The 19818-nt window shown below is 55.3% G+C and overlaps 1 protein-coding gene across 8 annotated transcripts in view; it reads left to right on the top strand.

Moving 5' to 3' along the window:
- The first annotated feature begins 274 nt into the window (after window positions 1-274).
- IQSEC3 (IQ motif and Sec7 domain ArfGEF 3) overlaps window positions 275-19818 on the top strand; it is a 96528-nt gene continuing 76984 nt past the window's right edge. For 3 of the 8 annotated variants that reach the window (XM_067008524.1, XM_067008522.1, XM_067008523.1), the window contains exon 1: window positions 277-876. In XM_067008524.1, the coding sequence (XP_066864625.1) occupies window positions 341-876 (536 nt within the window). In that variant the 5' untranslated portion in view covers window positions 277-340. Of the gene's footprint in view, window positions 877-19818 lie in introns of all 8 variants that reach the window. The other 5 variants (XM_067008521.1, XM_059081324.2, XM_067008519.1 and 2 more) reach the window with 3 other exon arrangements.

Here is a 19818-nt window from a genome sequence, read left to right as displayed (position 1 = left end):
AGGGAGGGGGAGGGGAGGAGGGAGGGGAGGGAGGGGGGAGGGAGGGGGAGAGGGGAGGAGAGAAGGGGAGGGGAAGGGGGAGGGGGAGGAGGAGGGGCGGAGGGAAGGGGGAGGACAGGGGAGGGGGAGGAGGGGGAGGAAGGAGGAGGAGGGGGAGGGGGAGGGGGGCCCTGGCGCCGCGGCCCCGCCCCTCGTGCGTGTGTGAATGTCTGGGTGGCGGTGACGCGGCGCCGGCGGAGAGGGCGGCGAGCGGATCGCCGGGGCTGCTGGGCTCCCGCGCGCCCTCGCGCTCCCCGCCGCCCGCCCAGGCGCAGGCAGGGCGCAGGCGGCGGCGGGCGGCATGGAGAGCTTGCTGGAGAACCCGGTGCGCGCCGTGCTCTACCTCAAGGAGCTCACGGCCATCGTGCAGAACCAGCAGAGCCTCATCCACACGCAGCGCCAGCGCATCGACGAGCTGGAGCGGCGGCTGGACGAGCTGAGCGCCGAGAACCGCAGCCTGTGGGAGCACCAGCAGCCGCCGCAAGCCCTGCCTCCGCCCGGGCTCGTGCCCCCGTCGCCAGCGCCGCTGCCGGCCACCCCGGCCAGCGCCGCCTCCGGGGCCCAGCGGCAGCTCCGGGACCACGGACAGCTCCCGCCCGCCGCGCCCGAGAAGCCGCCGCTCCAGCACCACGGACAGCTCCCGGCGCAGCCCCAGCCGGGCCCCAGCGGCGGCGCTCCCGCAGCCCAGCCGCCCCACCAGCACCCGGCAGGGCCCGGGGCCGTCGCCGCCGACAAGGAGAAGGAGCGTCCCCCGAGCTGCTGCGCCGCTGCTGGAACCCTCCTTCAGCACAAATCCCCCGCCGCCCTCGGCAAGGGCGTCCTGAGCAGGAGACCCGAGTGAGTGGGGAAGGCGGCACCGGGAGGAAGGGGAGCAAATGGGCGTGAGGAGGGGACAAGGGGGAAGCGGGGTGCACCGGGGACTGGAGGACTAGGGCCTTCGGTGTGCTTGCGGGGAGAACTGTGCCAAGGAGACCTGGGGAAAGGAGGGAATGATACCGGTGCCTGAGAGGGCTTGGGAGGTGGAGCAAACGGGAGTATCCCAGCCGTCACTGGGGGCAAAGGAGGAGAGCGGCGAGGGCTACTGGAAACGGGCAGATTTTAAAGGGGACAGACTGGGGGGCAGATTAAACTGAAGAAGAGAGAACAGTTGAAGAATCTTTCCAAGTTAGGAAAAATCTGGATGGGAGTTCGGGTAGCAAAATTATTCGAATGGAGAGTGAGCGATGAAAAAGGCGGAGGCTTGGCAAAGAGACATGCTGAGAGCTTTAAAAAGGGCACAGGGTCCAGGAACAGTAGGCCTGGGGTCTGAGGGGATTCAGAAGGCAGAACACAAGGCTGCGAGGCAGGACGATGCGAGAAGGTGGGGGGGGGGCTGGAGACAGAAGAAGAGGAAGGGTGGGAGAAAGCGTTTCCCGGAGGAACGAGGTGGCTCGTCTGGGGAAGCTTACTCTGCTCTGACCTGACTGCGCACCTTTCTTCTGAAAGCCCACAGACCCAGAGGGGTGCAAGGTGACGAGCCACCAGGCCCACAGTGGATCCCTTTATAGTGTCAGAATCCAGCCTGGTTAGAGCTTTTTCCTCTGACTCAAGGAGGATTTCTGTGCAGGGTGTTAGCAATCGTGGAAAGGAGATAATGATGAGAGACAGTTGGCTTTCCGAGATGGTGTTTGGATGGAATTCCTGTTTAAACCTCTGTTGTTGCCGGTGACTGCAAACCCCGCTTCCCCTTGCTTATTTGGTGATGACTGGAATCCCATGTTAGGTCCAGAGAGAAATATGCTCATTAGCCCCTGATGAGAAACTCTAGGACTTCAAGCTCTTTCTTTATGCCCGATGTCCATGAACTAGAGATACGGGAAGAAGAGATGAAAGAGGATTGGAATATTCTCTCCTCTGTATTGGGGAGGCTGTGACCATGTCAGCTTCCTTTCTCTGATGAGACAGGTGATAGAAGAACACCTCCTGGGAAATCAGAACCTGCTCAGCACCCGACCCTGATGATGGGATGCTAAGGGAGCTGGGGGCGGGGGTGGGAACGGGAAGGGCGGAGAGCCAAGAATCATCTTCAGCAGCCTTGGCGTGCTTTAGTCTAGGGCTACTTGTGAAGATTTGATGTAGACTCATTTTCTCCTCACATCTACTGCAGAGTTAGGCAAGTTGGGTCAGGACACAGGGTAGATTTGACCAGAACTTTGGGTCCTTAGGCAGAAGATCGAGGATGATCCCGCACGCAGCATTTGATGCAAGTCCCAAGAAGATGTGGTTTTCCTTCTTACCTTCCTCAGTGGCCCATTTGCCCTTCCTTCAGTTTCACGGTTTTCTCTCCTTATCTGGCAGAAAGTCAGTTTTCCCTCAGTGCCCATGGCTCAGCAAGAGGCAAAAGGCAAAAGGCAAAAAAAAAAAAAAAAGAAAAGAAAATCCAGGATACTAAGTGGCTTCTTCCCCAGATCCGGGCAGCTATTCCATTCCATTTCCCGGTGAGGGGGGCAGCCACAGCTTCCTGGGAACTGCAGTTGTTCACCTGCTCTCGCCCCTCACGCCCTTTGGTGTCTCCCTCCTCTTCCACCACATCCCTGCATTCTTTGCATCCCTTCAGGGCACTGTGTGGCCAAGACCGGGTGAGGAAAGATCGTTTTTCTTGGATAAGGACTTTGCTGTGGCCCCCAAGGTGGCTTAAAGAGCCCAAACTCTCTTGCTCAGGTGCTCTTGCTGGGAATCCAGGGATTTCAGGAATCACCTGGATTCCTACCCATCCTCACATGTCAAAACTGGAGAAAGAAACCGTCGTGTCCTCATCTTTCCTTCTCCCTTGTCCTGCTTTTGCCTCCCAAGGGAGCAGAACAGAAATAAGTAGTTCAAACGGTGGAAGAGAGTGGCAGTTTGGGAAATCTTTCACGCGGGAAGTTGTGCTATAGGCACCAAGAGGTTAAACCAGCGGTAACTCCTTCCCTTCTCCAGATCCTCCAGCTTTTCCCCCCTGCTCCCCAAGCCTGGACACCCAGAGACTTAGAGAGCTCAGACACGCACGCCTCCTCCCTCTTCCTGAAGCTCCGTCCCCCGCTCGCATGGGAAATCATGGACATCTAGGCAGACTGAATGCCCTCTGGATCACCCATTTCTTCCCACTGTTTTGCTTAACTTCAACCCAAGTTTCCCCACCCCGAATCTCAGGAAGGAAGCATCTTTGCTGACTACATGTCTAGCTCCACCCTGCTCTCCACCCACGACCCCAATTTTGCACGTCTTGTCCCCCTCTGCCCGGCCTCTCAGTGGCGTAGGGCTAGATGCAGGCGGCCGGCAGGGGCACCTCTCCATGGATCGGGTGACAGGGGGAGAGGGAGAGCTGAGCCAGCAGCCCTCTCCCTGGGGCCTCTCCTGGGGATCTCCCTGATGAATCAGTTCTCTACCGGGCACGCTGACGTCGGAGGAAGAGCCGGCGGAGGGGGTCCCTGGGTCATAATTTCGCTGAAATCCGTTCTCATTTCTTACTTCCCCTTCTCTGGACTCATTAGGCTGAGAATGTAGCTCTGGTGAGGTTGCTGAGGGGTGGGTGAGGGTTCCCAGGGGCCAGGCAGCGTGAGATGCATTAGAGATGCATTATCTCACCGCACAGCTTATCTCTTAGCCCCAGAACTCATCTTCCTCCCCAAATCCAGCAGAGGCAGGAGCCCTGGGGACCCTGGGGCTGGGAAATAATAGACTGTTGAATTGTCATCGGATCTGCATTAACATGCAACCTGGCCTCTGTCCCTCCTTCAGCTGAGGGAGCTACGAAGGTGATGGCCTTGGAGGTCGGCCAAGGAAGCAACAGCGTGGGTGTGGGTGAGCTCAAAGGCTTCATGGAAGAAGGACACCCGAGGGGTTAAAATTCTTTCTCTGCTGCTTCCGGGCTCTTGCTAAACTCCAGCCCCCACTGCCTTTGCCTCTTAATGAGAGCAGCAATCTAGCTTCCTCCTCTTTATTTTTTCAATCAAGGCTCACAGCACCTACAGAATTGACTATCCCTTTCCTGGCTGGAGCCAGAGCCTCAGCTTGACCTGGCAAAATCCCCTCTGCGTCACGGAAGCACATGACCCGACCTGAAGCTCCTGGCTTCAACGTGGCCACAGCTTCTCTGTCTGAGCACGTGTTGGTCCACCCACCCAGCCGTGCATTTAGAGCCAGTGGGTCCCAGGGTTTGCCCAAGTCCCCAAGCCCACGGGCAGAGGATTATTGGAGGGTGGCAAAGATTCTTGCCTTATAATTCAAATTCAGCACCTAGCCTGGGCTCCCTACCTCCAAGAGACCATGAAGTCCAAATCGCTCCTGTGTTCTCCTCTTTCCCTTGTCTTTTTTTTAATACCCTTCCTCTTCCTCCCTACTTTCCCCCCTTCTCCTTTTCCTTTCTTTGCTCTTACCCTTCTTCCCTCCCCTCAAAGATGTTCCCTCTCCTGTATTTTCTTCCTTCCCTCCTTTGCTTCCATTTAAACTGCGTAGGGAAGTCTCCTCCTCTCCGCTCCCATCCTAAGCATAAACTGAATCCTGAGTCATCTTTTGAGCACTCATGCTACCTGGAGGCCGGGGCATGGCTGGAAGACCACTGGATGTGCTTCATAGCCTGTTGTCTGAGATGCTGATTGGAGCTGGCATCTCTGCTCCTACTGAGTCAGGGTTGTCTGCCTGGAGGCGGCAGACAGCCAAGACTGGCCCCTCTTGGGAGCTATTAAGAGAGTATGATGGTCTGTCTGTCAGTCAACTCTACTGTATCAAGCGTCCGGTCCGTTCAAAATCCTGCACTCTGTGCTGCGAGAAGACAGGAAAGACGCCGACAGCCCTTGCTCAACACACTCGAGACACAGATCTAGAAACATCTAAATAAGAGGAAGCAGACTGCAGGTGCCCAGAGCCATCCTCTATCGGAACGGAATGGGGTTAAGAGGGTGAGCGTACAAAGCATGTTCAGAGCCCAGAGAGAAGGTTTCCTTGGTTGGCGTCAAGGGCTTATGTCAGGAATAGCGAGAGCCAAGGAGAGCTAGAAGGGGGACGGAGCCGGGAGAAGTCCATCCACAGAGGTGTCTGTGCTACCCGTGCTTACCATGGCACCCTCTGGCCTACAGCCCCTCCCCCCATCATCCCCCCCCCCACCCCCAGGCTAAACCCATCAACGCGGGAAGGAGATCTCGGTGCCTGGGGTCGTTTCTGCCTTGCGGCCAAAAGCCCTTGGTGCTGAGGAAGCAACGTTATGGCCTCGGCCTCGCTCCCTGGCCTGCCTGGCCTCCTCCCCCTTCCTTATCGCAGCGAGGAGAGAACTTCTGGCTGGTCACCTGGAAGCGGGGGCCGAATGAAGGCTCACTGAGAGGAGGGCGTGGGTGTCCTTTGCTCACTCAGCAGCTGGTACGGAGCAGGCACTTGTGACGATCTGCTGTCCCCTGCCTCTCCGAGGGCCTGGACCACCGTTCTTCCCTCCCTCTCATCCAAAAAGAAACCGGTCACCCGGCCTCAGGAACACCCGACGGCCTCCCTGCTGCTCGGCAGCCGGTGTGCCTTGCTCCGACGCCACCTCCTTCCTACCCGGAGCCCCCCCTGGGCCCACACAGCCAACATCAGAGGCCCCTTGCACAGGCATTTGGCCTGTCTTTCCTCTCAGCCTGAAACCCAGCGGGAGGAACAGCAGGTGGTCCCGCTGAACGGCAGATGGGGGTCAGGTCTGGGGGGGAGGGTGAATGAAAGGGAGGGTGACGTGAAAAAGTGGGGAGAGCCAGGACAAACAGCTGGACCCTGGTCTGGAAAGAGGCTTGGATCTCGGATCGAAGTCCCACGTAAGGGGTTTCTTAGTAAGAGGCCCTGGGGGTGCTTTCAGTGCACCTGGCAGATCCCCAAATGCAAGGCCATCTGGCAGGATCTCCGAGGCTTGGGCCACTGCAGCGCCTTCCTCCTCTGCTTCTGGAAAAGCACAAAGCGCGGGTTCCCGCACAGGCCGCAAAGGGTTTTTTGTTTTCACGCAGGAATGGAGCGGTGCTCTCCATTTCGGGCAATGAGGGCATGAACAAACAATCAAAAAGGAGCGGGAGTAGCGAGAGGGAGAAATTAGGCTGTTCAGGCCAAGAGGAACTTAAGGAAACCACAGAATCACAGAATTTTCAAGATCTAGGTGGTTCAGAACATGGGCTTTGGAGGTAGGCATACCTGGGTATGAATCCTGCTCTACTGCCTACCAGCCGGGACACCTTACATTCACGGTGTGCCTTCTTTGAGCCTTGATTTTTTCATTTGTGATATGAAGAATAATATCTACTTTAAAGGGTTGTTTTAAAATTTTTAAATTAGATAGTTTTTTTTATACTGTTTCAGGCACAAAGTGCGTGCTCAATACGATTGCAACGTTTCTACGGATAAAGAGACCAGGGCCCAAGGCTCATCCGGAGTTAGACCATAGCTGTCGAGGAGAATCCAGGTTCAAGATGCCCCCAGGGATTCTTCCAGGCCACCTTTCTACAGTGACCTTTCCTCAACCACTCCCCTACCTCTGGACAGCGTGCACCCAGGCTACTCCAGATGTGTGAATGGGTGCTGGCCTTAACATGCAGCTAGGCAGGACAAAGCAACCGTCCCTTAGTGGTCTATAATGAGGTCTCACAACTGTATAGCTGGGAAATGCTTCCTTAAGCCCAGCCTAAATTTCTTCGGTTGCATTTTCAGATTGTTTGCACTTCTCTTAAGGACACTGAAGGGATCTGAGCTACCACCCAACACCCCATGGGGATGAGAATGACCTCATCCATTTTCTAAATGGGGAAACTACAGTCTCATCTAGTACGCAGACGTGACAAGGACAAAAGTGGAGAGTGGGGGACTGGAGTCTGAACCAGGAGATTGCCTCCCATTTGCTGGAATGAAAGCTAAATCCATTGCTCCAAATTATTCCATCCCGGGGATGGAAGGGAGAAGGTAGAACTGCACTTTGCAGGACTCTGAGGTCAGAAAGCGAGACAGAACAGCAGGGAGGGGCCGAAAAAAGGGGAGGCCTGACCCGACGTGGGGTTCTGGTAGAGGCTGGCGGGGAGGGTGGCCGGAGGAGGACTCTACTTTTTCTGGTCAAGCCCAGAGGGTAAAGGAGTTTCTTCTCGTAAGGACTCTATTAGATGAAATACCTTCTAGAAAACACAAAACAAATGGAAAAGAAAGGGTAGCAAGGTGGTCGTGGCTGTGTGTGTGGCGTGTGTGTGTGTGTGTGTGTGTGCGCGTGCGCATGTGTTGAGGCACGGCGTGGGGCAAAGGCTGTTGTGCTGTTGCTGTCTGGAATATCCCATCTGGAGGGTTATGTAACTCTGCAATGCTGATGCCCGGGCTGGGCTGAGCGCTCCCTTTCCTCGCCAGCTGGGGCCCGGGCTCCGTGGACAGGGGGCCCGCAGGCGTGTCCAAGTCCAGAGAAGTGCCCCCCTGCCCCACACCTTCACGCTGTATGGTGGCAGGTCATTTCCTCTGGGCCACAGCTGCAGGGGCTGGAGGGCCTTAGGAGCTGGACCAGGGTCCCCCAGCCCCTCTGGGAGTCAGGTGAATGTCAGAGCTGGAAAGGTCCTGTTAGGTCATTTGGACCGAACTTCTCAGTTGGCAAATGAGAAAACTATGACCCGAGACAGAAGTTAGTGCTTCCAAACTGGTATAGAACTCAACTTCTCTAAACTCTTCATCCAGTACTCCCGTCAGCATAGTGAGGGGCCAAGAGGACCAGTCAGGACTGCTCCGCGGGTGTGCACGGCCAAACTTACCGCGAGTTATGGGGGCTTCAGGCGTTCCACGGAGGTCTCTCTGCCTTCCAGAATATCTCGCCTACGCCAGCCATTCCACAAGTAGAGGTTCCTTTGGGTACTTCAAGGTTACCCCCTTGTTAAAACGCAAATTCTCCTAGGACAGGAGAAAAACAACACATTTGGCTCTATTAGACTGTTGCACTTCAGCATGAAGAGTTTATCTGAGCAGTTTCTGAAGGGCGGGTTTGATAAGGGAGGAGGATGCCTAGCGGCCAGGACAGGCGGCTCATAAGGCATTGAAGGGCTCATGGGGGACGCTGCTGGGAGTCTAAATGGCCTTCACCTGCACTGTATTTCGCAGAGAATTAGCACCGCCTTGCCTGGCCCTGGTAAGCAAAGGGCAGGGACCCAGGACACTCACTCCCACGCTGGCTTGTCTTGGAAAAGTAATCATCTGGGCTGGAGAAGGAATACTTCCCCAAGGAGCTTCATGTGTAAAAGTCATAACGCAGGAATTTAAGGAGCATCCTGGTGCTTGGTAAGCACTTTTGATCCTTTCTAGGCTCTTAAAATAATTTCTTGCACGGCAAAATTTCACACAGCTCTACTGGGGTTTGTCATGTGGGGATGAATAGTACGGGGGATGGAGGCCAACTCAACACCTAGTAGGTGTGTGATGAGTAATGCTGGAAGGGATAAACTCTCAGTGCGTAGGGCACAGGCAGGCCCATCCACGCCCGAGTGGAGGGAGGGGGTGTGGAGTCAGGGCTGAAGAAGGTCTCAGCTGGAGGGGGCCCCACCACGGGGTGGGGTGTGCCCTGGCCCACGAGCACAGCTTCTGCAGCTGAGCGCCTGGGAACTGCTGGCTCAGAGGCTTAGCTCTTAAGGCCATCTGGGGAGGGAGGGGGACCTGGGTGCCCCTCGCAGCGAACAGATCCCACCTCACTTCTACCCGTAAGTATGGAGAGCCCTCCTCCGGCTCTGCCGCCAGCCTCTGCCCAGTCCAGTTTTCAGCCTGGGAAGCTGCATTAAGCATGAAGTGTGAGGGACCTCCCTGGCGGTCCAGGATATCCCGTCACGGCCAAACAAAAGAATGAAGCATGAGAAAGCCCTTGGAGTGTTTCACCTCAGACACACACACACACAGCCTGTCAGCAGGTTGAACCAGAGGGCCTATAAGGATGGGAGGGAAAGGAAGCCGGAATCGTGGCCATGTCTCCAGGTAGAAAGAGACAAAGGAGAGCTGGATTCTGGGGTTCCACTCTGGCCTGGGACAAGCAACAGGAAGCAGTATCCGGCTCCAGGCCTCTCCTCTTTCTCTGCCAGGCAGTGGTGTCAGCTCTGGTCAGGGAGATGTTAGGACCCTGCCAGGAGGTGAGTGGATGTGAGTCTGGCGTGGCTGCGTTTGTGGGACCGAGGGGGTGCGTCTGAGCGTGGCTGAGTGTTTTCCTGACTTGGGCTGGGGGAAAGGGGTGAGGGCCCCACCACACAGCACAGGCTTTCTCCCTGTCTCCCCGCCCCCGGGGCTCGTCACCCTCTCAGGACTCCGGGTTCCTCCTCCTTTTCTCTGCGGGCTCGTTTCTCTCTTCTGGCCAGCCAGTTCCTCCCGTTTGTAAAACGGGGCGAGTCTACCGCGCCTCCACGACCTGTTTTCTACCCCCCACTCAGCCTCGAGCGTGAAGGAGACCCGGCCTCTGGAGGCTGTGAGCTCCTGGGAAGAGGCTGCTCGGACGGTGGGCGGTGTAGGGGTGAGACGTCTGGGGGTCTAGTGACATATTGTGTTTGGAAGTTCAGGTACCAGCAGCAGCAAGATGCATGCCAAGCTGCGGCGTGAACGTCCCCGCACCCGACTTGGCCCAGCTGTGGCCAGGGACTGGCGCCCACGACCTCTCTGGGCCGGACAAGTCAGGTCAGAGCAGCCGCCCCCCTGCCTCCAATCAGGAATGCACTCCCCATCCCCGCAGAGAGGCAAGGGAATTCCACCATTTCTTCTGTGATAAATGATTCCGAACGACCACAATTTTCATTCAGCACATCAATCCAACACAATGATTATTTAAAACAGCAACAGCAACAAAAACTCTGCAGAGCAGTTGGGAATCTCTTGCCTATGTCTAGCTTCAGCGTTGCCAGTGCACAGCCCGGTCTTTACAAACGGAGACGCCCTGGTGCTTCCAAAGCGGCTGGTTGGGCATCTTGGACATGGCTGGAGCTACTCAACTCGTAAGAGCCCACGGGTGAGGGCCACAGGGAATTCCAGAGGCAGGCGAAGGCAGCATATGCTGCACAGCACCGGATCGGGGTGCGGAGGGAGCCCAGAAGCCAGGACTCCCGAGTTCCATTGCTGTACCCACCCCCACAGACCCCAAGCGAGAGCTGGCAGCAAACCGCTCCCCCTTCGCTGGGCCTTGGTGTCCCCTCTGCCCAACGGGGACAATCAGTCCTTGCCCACCTTTGGGCCCCTCTCTGCCCTCAGTTCACCGAGTCTGTGGCAAAGCAGGGCTGCTCAGAGGCGGCTGCAGCAGAAAGCACTTACCTTACGTGGGCAAAGTGACTGACCTCCAAATGGTAAGAGCCTTAGGAAGAGAGCTCAGAATCCACTCTCCATTTCGAGAAAACAAAGGAGACAGACCCTGGGGCCGGGTGTAGGGCGGCCAGGCCCCGGAGGGCGGGGTGCACTCGGCTGGGGCTTCCCGCTCCAGCCTCCCAGGCATTTCCACGGGGCCCCCTCTGGACATGGCGCGTCAACAGCTGGAGGGGAGCGCTAAGGATGCAGCCCCCTCCCCTCGGCCGCTCGCCCGGAGCCCGGGGAAGCCCTTCCGCGGGCGGCGCAGCTCAGGGGCTCCGCGGGGGCGGACCCGCCGAGCCGGGCTCGCGGCTGCGGGGGCGGCCTGGCGAGCGGCCGGCGGGCGGCGCGGGATCCACCCGCCCACGCGCCCCTCGGCGCTTCCCCGCGGGGGCGGCACTGAGCCCCCGCCCCGGCGCCCGGAAGCCGCGCGCCCGGCGCCCATCCCGGCGTGGCGGCTGCTGAGTCACGCGCCCGGGAAGCGCGGCCGCCGCCCCCCATCGCCCCACGGCGCGCGCGGGCCCCGTGGGGGTGGGGAGGGGCGCGTCTCGCGGGTCCGCTGCTCCCCTCCCCCCACCCCCGCGGCCCTCCCCTCCCCCACCCCCGCGGCCCTGCCCTCCCCCCTATCCTGGCGAGCCGCCCCCGAGCCGCGCGCCTCCCGGGGTGGAGCTTCCGGGCTGCGACCCCGCCCCAGACCCGACGAGCCGCTGTCCGAGGGCGCGGGCGCTCCGGGCGGGACGTGCGCTCCTGACCCGGCGTCCGTGGGCCACTGCCCGGGCTGGGGGTGGGGGGGGGGGAGGGCCATCTCTTTCCTGGGGGAAAGACGCGGGGGCGGCTAAGAGGTTCGGGATCAGGGTGGTGTCACGGGGGTCCAGTTCTACCGAGCATCCACCTCCTTAGACTTCCTTGTGCCCGAGTCACCTTGGCCAGAGAATCCCAGCTCCGTCTTAGCCTTCCATATCTATATTTGTATTTTGTACAAATACAGATCTTCGGGTTCTGGCCCAGCCTGTGATAACCATAGTAGTTCAGAAGGCGGCCTGGGGTTTGAACCCTGACTCGGTCATGTACTAGCTGTGGTCCTCAGCAATGGCAGCCTTGGCTTCCTCGTCTGTAAAATGGGGGTAGGATTAGTGATAACCTCCCAGGGCCGCTGTGAAAATTCAGAGTTTATGCCAATAAAGCACCGAGCAACCCAGGCGCCTGGCGCAGCGGGAACTCGAAGGACAGCAGTTATTCGGGGACCCCTCTGGCAGGAACTGGGCCAGAAAGTGATTTTTGAAGGTAGAGGCTTCCCGAGGGCTCCGAACAGGGCTCCTCCTTCCGTCCCTGACAGCCTCTCAAATATTTGAAGACAGTCAGTCCCCCTCCCTGGCCTTCTGGACCGCTCCCTCCAGCCGCCTCCTTTTCTTTCTCTGTGAGCACACTTTCTCAGTGAGCACACTGCCGCCTACATCTTCTCCACGCGGGCCTGGGGGTGTCTCTGCCCACCTGGTCACTGGCTTCTAGCTCCCAGAACACAGGAGCTGCAGACAGCCCTGTGGTCCAGGAGGTGTGGCCCGGCCAGCAGGGGCAAGGGGAGTCCCTCCCTCCCTCCCTCTTTCCCCCTCCCCCTTTCCCCCTCCCCCCAACGTTGCAGGTTCTGGACCCTGCCTGGCTCTGAATGGCACCTGGGAACCCACTGGCTTTCTCAGCCCCGGGCCACACAGATGGGACCTGTCAAACGAGGTCAATGAAAGTCCCTGGGCTTTTTCTGCTGTCCTTCCACTTCTGACCACCTGTACTTCTGCAAGTGGCTTTCATTTTAATACCCAAAGGGCTGAACTTTTCACATGGCTCCGTTGTTTTTCATTTTGTTAATCTGGTTGTGTTCTTTTTAAAAGTTAATTTACTCTTTTCAAACAGGTAATACTTGGACATAGTCCAAAATTTGAAAGATGTGTTTTCAGTGAAAAGTGTCTCCCCGCCTTTGTTTCCCACCCACTCATCCCCAACCCTATGCCCATCCGCTGTCCCCAGCAACTACTGTGAGAAATTTCTTGTGCATCCTTCCAGGGACAGTCTATGTATAATCAAGCAAATATACATATATATATATACTTGTTTAGATATGTGTTTCTTTTTACACAAATGGTAATATACTATATGCTATTCTGCATCTTGTGGTTTTTTTTCCCCCTAATAATAATCTATCCTGGTGATCCTTCCATGTTCAGTATAAAAAGAGCTGTCTCATTCCTTTCAATAGCTGTAAAGTATTCCATTGTGTGGCTGTGAATCTAGGTCCTTCTCGTCTGCTGAGCATGTAGAAGGCAAGCTCTGGGTAGCCTGCCTCTGTGTAATCATTTGGGGTGGGCTTTTCTGAGGGTGGGGTGGGTGGTGGATGGGTAGGCAGACATTACCCAGGGGCTCCACTTGAACTTGGCCCTCCAGCTGCGGACCTGCTGCTGGGGCCTCCTACAGACATTGGTAAATTGCGGTAGAAAGAAGATTAAGGGAGCGGGCTTCCCTAGCTGAAAACGCTTCACCACTCCTCCAGCTTGGAAGAGTTGTCTGCAGTCCTCAGGGCTGGGGGAGCTCCCAGGATATTATAATCTGGTTCAAAATGAGCTGAAAGTGAGTCCTACAGCCCCACCTCCTTCAGGAAGTCTTCCTTAACTGATCTAATAAGCAGAGTTTCTCATCGCCTCTTCCCCTACTTCCCCACCCTGGGCCGAGCACACTCCAGTCCTTGCTAACGATGAAATTAATTCTTCATTCCTGTCGCTTAAAAGTGCTTGTTTTCTTCTCTCCATAAGTATATGCTTACGGCATCTGTATTCTTTCTTTCACGTAACAAGTATTTATCGATTAGCTGCTGTGTGACAGTTAACTGTGCCAGGTACCAGGGTACAGCAGTGAGCAAAACCCCCCACATCCCTTCAGGAAGCTTATAGACAAAAAATAAACAAGATTAAGAATGAAAACATAGAGTACATCTGATGGGATAAGTGCTCTGGGGAGAAATAAAAGAGAGCAAGGGGGCCTGGGAATAGAGGGATTTGCAATTTCAGACAGGGTGCCCTGGGCAGGCCTCCTGGAGAGCTAAGAGAGCACCTGAGAAATGCCCTGGAGGAGGGGCTCTGTGCCCTCTGGGGGAGGAGCTTTCCTGGCCGAGGCAGGCGCACGCGGCACAGAGGTGAGTGAGGGAGCCCGTCTAGTTGTTCAGGTGAGACAGGGGCAGAGGAGCGCAGGGAGAGTGGTCTGAGGTGAGTCCGAGACTTTGGTCGGATGGAGGGAGGGTGGGAGCGTTGCAGGGCTGCAGCAGATCCTGTAAGAGGTTCTCACCTGGTATTTCCAAAGCCACCGGGCAGTGTTTGGCAGCGCGTGGGGACGTTTTAGCTGTCGCCGTGGCTGGCAGGGTTAAGGGGGGGGAAGCATTGCTCTGCTGGCATCTACTGAGCAAAGGCTACAGCAAACACCCTCTAGTGCTCAGGACCATGCCCACAAGGAAGAATCTTCCCGCCCCAAATGCCAGCGTTTCTTGTTGAGAAACACTGATAGGGCCTTGGAACCTATTGTGAAGAGTTTGGCTTCCACCTTAAGAAAAACTGGGAGCCGGTGGACAGCTTTAAGCAGAGAATGCTTCACAGGGACCTCGGCTGCTGGGCTGAGCTTGGGTTGAGAATGGACTCGAGGACGAAGAAAGCCAGCCGGCAGCAGGGCGACAAGGCAGGAAGTGATGGCGCAGTCCAGGTACGAGAGGGAAGTAGCTTCTGGACCAGGGGCTGTGGCAGCTGGTGGGGGTGAGCAGTGAAACCAGCAGGACTTCCTGCGGGACTAATGTGGGTGTGAGAGGAAGAGGAGCTGAGGATGAGCCCAAGAGTTTGGACTGAAGTTACTGGAAGGATGAGATGAGGACAGCCGAGGGGGTAGAGTCTTAGCCGTGCTAAATTGGGGATGCCTGTGAGATGTGCACTGGAGAGGATTGGCAGGCCTTTGGATGGGCTGGAGATAAAAATTGGGGAGGGCTTTTAAAGCCTCAAGGCTGGACGACACCACCAACGAGTGAGAAAAGAAGACCCCAGAGGGCCGGTATGGAGCCTTGGAGCACGCCAGTGTCAAGAGGTGGGGATGGGAGCTGAGCAAGAACAGCCAACGAGGGGGCAACAGAACAGCTGGAGAACCACGCGGTGTCCCAGCGGAGAGGGGTCTCGGTGGGGGGCTGTGGGAGCAGAGCCTCCCGGAGAGCGTGAGCAGGGAGGAGAGTCCATCGTGCAGCACGGAGGTCACTGGTGACCCTGAAAAGCACAGCTTGGGTAGAGCAAGGGGCCGGGTGGAAGCTTGATTGGTGTGGGTTTCAGAGCGAAGGGAAGAGAGATTTAGACAAATCAACCCAGGGTCAAGTGTGGACCTTGACTAGGTCCTAATTCAGATGAAGCAACTGTCAAAAGACATGTTGAAGGCCATCAGGGAAATTTGAACACAGATATTGGAAGTATTGTTACTTTAGTTAGCTATAATAATGATACTGTGAGATCTTTTCAAAGTCCTTGCCTGTTTAGAGGTACATTCGGGGTGAAACGGTATTATTTCTGGGGTACACTTTAAAATGCTCCAGCAAAAGATGGGGGTAGAAGACTGGCAAAAATGTATGTTTGAAATTTCTCTAAAAGGAAGTTAAGCGGGTGACAGGATGGGAGGGGCTGCGGAAAGTGAATATAGAAAACTCTGCTAGAAAGAAGAGTAAAGAAAGGGGGTGCTTCCTGGAGGGGGAAGAGGGTTCAAGACAGAAGATTGTTCTTGAAGGTGGCATGTCTGTCTCAGCCAGCCGCGGGGACTGGCCGTCCACAGGAAAGGCCCTACACGGGACACTGCAGGGAGACTGAGGAACGCGGCCTCACTGCCTGGAGGAAAGTAATAATAATTTAATAAAAGCTCATTTTTTATCTTGCACTCACTGTGGGCTGGGCATTGTGTTAAGTGCCTTACAAACTTCCTCTCAATATATGTCTCAATAACTTCTTTTTTATGATATGCGGGCCTCTCACTGCTGTGGCCTCTCCCGTTGCGGAGCACAGGCTCCGGACGCGCAGGCCCAGCGGCCACGGCTCACGGGCCTAGCCGCTCCGCGGCACGTGGGATCCTCCCGGACCGGGGCACGAACCCGCGTCCCCTGCATCGGCAGGCGAACTCTCAACCACTGCGCCACCAGGGAAGCCCAATAACTTCTTTTTTAAAAAAATTTTATTGGAGTATAGTTGCTTTACAATATTGTGTTAGTTTCTACTGTACAGCAAAGTGAATCAGTTCTACGTATACATCTATCCCCTCTTTTTTGGATTTCCTTCTTGTTTAGGTCACCACAGCGCACTGAGTAGAGTTCCCTGAGCTCTACAGTAGGTTCTCATTAGATATCTGTTTTATACATAGTATCCATAGTGTCTATATGTCGATCCGAATCTCCCAGTTCATCCCACCCACCCCCTTTCCCCCTTGGTATCCCTGTGTTTGTTCTCTACGTCTGTGTCTCTACTTCTGCTTTGTAAATAAGATCGTCTATACCAATTTTTCAGATTCTGCATACATGCGTTAATATACGATATTTGTTTTTCTCTTTCTGACTTACTTCACTCTGTGTGACACTCTGTCTCAATAACTTCTACAGTTGGGGGGTGAGGCACAAGAGGGTCAGGAACTGCCGCCGCCCCCCACCTCTTTCAAGCAACCACCGTGAGGCAGCGTCCAGATTCAAACCCAGGGGTGTGATTCTGGGGTCATTGCCCTCAGCTTCTCTCCTCCTGCAGGCGAGTGCAGGAACGGTTGCAGGAAGGGTTGCAGGAACATGCATGCAAATGGCCTCCGTCCTGGAGAGTGCCCTTCAGGAGGAGGTTAGGGGAAGGAGGGCAGCCAAGTCTACTCTAAAGGAAGCTCTCAGGATTCCGATGCAGCTCCCCACTCAAGAACCATCAGAATAGATCAGCCTGAATTGGCTAGCTGGGGGCTAGGAAAAAAATGAAAATATGTTGAGCTGATGAGCTGAGCTGTACGGGAGAAAGGAATGTGGAGAGAGGAAAGCTGAGCATATTATTGTTATTTAGGGAGGGAAATTTTATTTAGGCTCCTCAAGGGCTGGAGTCCTATCTGTACATCCATTTAACAAGTAGTTATGGAGCTCCTACTGCATGTCAGGCTCTGCTGTAGGTGCTGGGGATTCACAGCGAACAAGTCAGACAAAGACTCGGCCGTCATGGGGCTCACATTCGAGAGGAGAAGACAGACGTTGAACCAGAAAAGTAACTCAGGGGTATATACACTCATAAGGACTACAAGGAAAAATAAGGGGGTGGCTGGGAGGAGGGAGTTTGATAGGCAAGACCTCACTTAGGCGGTGACATTTGAGCAGAGAAATAAAGTGAAGGACGGAGTCATGGGAAGACCTGAGGGAAAAACATTCTGTGCAAATGCCCTGGGGCTGGAAGAAACACATGTTCAAAGAATAGGAAGGAAAGGTGGAGAGAGAGAAAGAGAGAGAGAGAGAGGGTTGGAGGGGTCCTCCAGAGGGGTTTGTGGGGTGGAAGCTGTTTGGGTGGCAGTTTTGAGCAGGAAGCAATGTGATCCACCCCTGCAGGAAAGTCAGGGGGCTCAAGGGGCAGAAAAGGGAGAGCAGCTTTTGCAGAGAGAGCTCCGCAGTGCAACCCGCAGCCATTTGATCTTTACTCATTTGTTCAGTCTTTCTTTCAACATCCACGTACTAATTTCTGCTGTGTGCTAGGCATTTGTGTGCGCCTTCTAATCTCATTTTCTCCATACAATCCTAATGGGAAGGTATTATTATCCCCATTTCACAGATGTGATAAGTGAGGCCCAGAAAGGTGAAGGTGACCCACCGAGGTCACACAGCTACAGGGGTGTCTTCAAGATCCACACCGAAGCTTTAGCCTCGTACACCCTGACGTAGGGGAGTCCCATGCGTTGGGGAGCTGCCTCCCAAGTCAAGGCCTGGTTGGGAGCTTGGCTCAGTGTTCAGGGACACAGAGGCTGGTGGCTCCACATGACGCATGCGTGTGACAGTTGTTCATTCTGCCGAGCTTGGCCTTTGGCCCACTCATCTCTGTCTGGCCGTGAGGACTGGGCTAGAGGACAGGCAGAGTGTCACCCACGTGTAGCCATGGACGGATGATTTGCAAGTCCCCGTAGGACATCGTGTCCCTCCGTGGCCCACGTGGTCAGGAGGGTTCAAGGAGGGTTCACGTAAGGGATGAAACACCCCTGGTCTCAGTCCTCTGTGTGTGCGTGTGCGTGCGTGTGCGTGTGTGTGTCTACACAGCGAAGAGTGAGTGCGTGTGCGTCCATCACGCGTGTGTGCAGGATTGTGCGTGCACAGGTTTCGGGTGTCCACGGCCACACCGGTGGGGAGGCAGGGATCGAATGCCGCTGTTCCCAAACCTCCAGCTGGCGGGCTCTTGGGGAACCGAGCTTCCCCCTGCAGCTGGAGAAGGGACCTCGGTGGTTCCTGCCCCCGAGCATCCGTGGCTCCCTGGCTGCTCCGTGGGGCGCACTCCTGGGATGAGGGGAGCTTGGCTCAGCGCCCGCCCCTAACCAGCTGTGTGACCTCGGGAAAACCAGATCACTTCTCTGTTCCTTACCTGCAAACGGGAATAACTAGATCTAACCCACGTACAGAGATTAAAAGGTGTGTGGGAAGATGCTGTATAAACGGGGAGGTGGTGGGCTGAAGGGAAGAGACGGCAGCCCTGTGCGTCCGGCACGGTGCCAAGTGTGATAAGGAACACGCCACAAAAGCAAAAAGAAGCAAGCGGGAGGCTATCAAACGAAAAAGCTTCTGCACAGCGTGGAAACCATCAACAAAATGAAAAGGCAACATTCTGAATGGCAGAAAATATTTGCAAATCATGTACTGATAAGAGGTTAATATTCCTGACACAACTACTGAGCTCGCGCGCCTCAACTGGAGAGTCCACGTGCCGCGAGCTACAGAGCCCACGTACCCTGGAACCTGCGTGCCACAACTAGACAGAAGCCCGCACGCCGTGACGAAGAGCCCAAGCGCCACAATGATAAAATGATCCTGCGTGCCTCAACGAAGATCCAGGGTGCCGCAACGAAGACCCGACGCACCAAAAGAAAGAAAAAAAAAAAGCAGAAGACCTGCATAGACATTTTTCCAAAGAAGACAAACAGACTGACCAATAGACACATGAGAAGATGCTCAACATCACTGATCATCAGGGAAATGAAAATCAAAACCACAATGAGGGGCTTCCCCGGTGGCGCAGCGGTTGGGAGTCCGCCTGCCGATGCAGGGGACCCGGGTTCGTGCCCTGGTCCGGGAAGATCCCACGTGCCGCGGAGCGGCTGGGCCCGTGAGCCGTGGCCGCTGAGCCTGCGCGTCCAGAGCCTGTGCTCCACAACGGGAGAGGCCGCAACGGTGAGAGGCCCGTGTACCGCAACAAACAAACAAAAACAAACCACAATGAGATGCCACCTCACACCTGTTAAAATGGTCTTCATCAAAAGGACAAGAAATAAGTGCTGGTGATGATGTGGAGAAAAGGGAACCCTCCTGCACTGTTGGTGGGAAGGTAAACTGGTGCAGCCGCTGTGGAGAACAGTACGGAGGTTGCTCAGAACATTAAAGATACAGCTACCATATGATTGAGTAATTCCACTTTCGAGTATTTATCCAGAGGAAGCGAAAGCAGGATCTGGGAGCGATATCTGCCCTCCCATGTTGATTGCAGCACTATTTACAATAGCCAAGTTATGGAAACAACCTAAATGTCCATCAATGGGTGAATGGATAAAGAAGATGTGAGATATATACATTGCACACAGTGGAATGTTATTCAGCCATGAGAAAGAAGGAAACCGTGCCTTTTGTGACAACATGGACAGACTTGAGGGCATTATGCTAACGAAATAAGCCAGACAGAGAAAGACAAATATTGCACGGTATTACTTGTATATGACTCTTAAAAAGAAAAAAAAGTCAAACTCATAGAAACAGGATGTAGAAAAGTGGTTGCTAGGCACTGGGGGTGGAATGGGAGAAATAGTGAGAGGCTGGTGAAAGGGTACAAACTTTCAGCTGTGAGATGACCAGAGGAGCTGATGTAAGGCATAGTTGATAACGTTGTGTTGCATAACTGAAAAAAAAAAAAAAAAAAAAGAAGAATGCACTAGACCCAGGCAGCCTCTGCCCTCAGCCCAGAAAACATTGAACAGGTCATCAGCGGCCAGCCCGGTGCATGGGGCGGAGATGCGGACACCCAAGATGTAGAGTTTGCCATTTGATTGGGAGATAGAGCACCTCGTTCAAGAATGGAGCCACCTCTAGGTACCACGGCGGTGGGCTGTGTGCTGAACATTTTCTCCTTTAGCTAATTCTAAAGGCACTCAGGCTTCCTGTTCGGTCCGCCGCGTGCCCCAGCCTCTGCTGTGGCAGCAGTATACCCTGGGGCCGGGCGCAGGCCTCCGCCT

This window comes from Kogia breviceps, chromosome 12 (genome assembly GCF_026419965.1).
Source record: "Kogia breviceps isolate mKogBre1 chromosome 12, mKogBre1 haplotype 1, whole genome shotgun sequence".
Lineage (NCBI taxonomy): Eukaryota > Metazoa > Chordata > Mammalia > Artiodactyla > Physeteridae > Kogia > Kogia breviceps.
The sequence above is the reverse complement of the archived record's forward strand: the minus strand, read 5'-3'. Positions and strand labels throughout refer to the sequence as shown.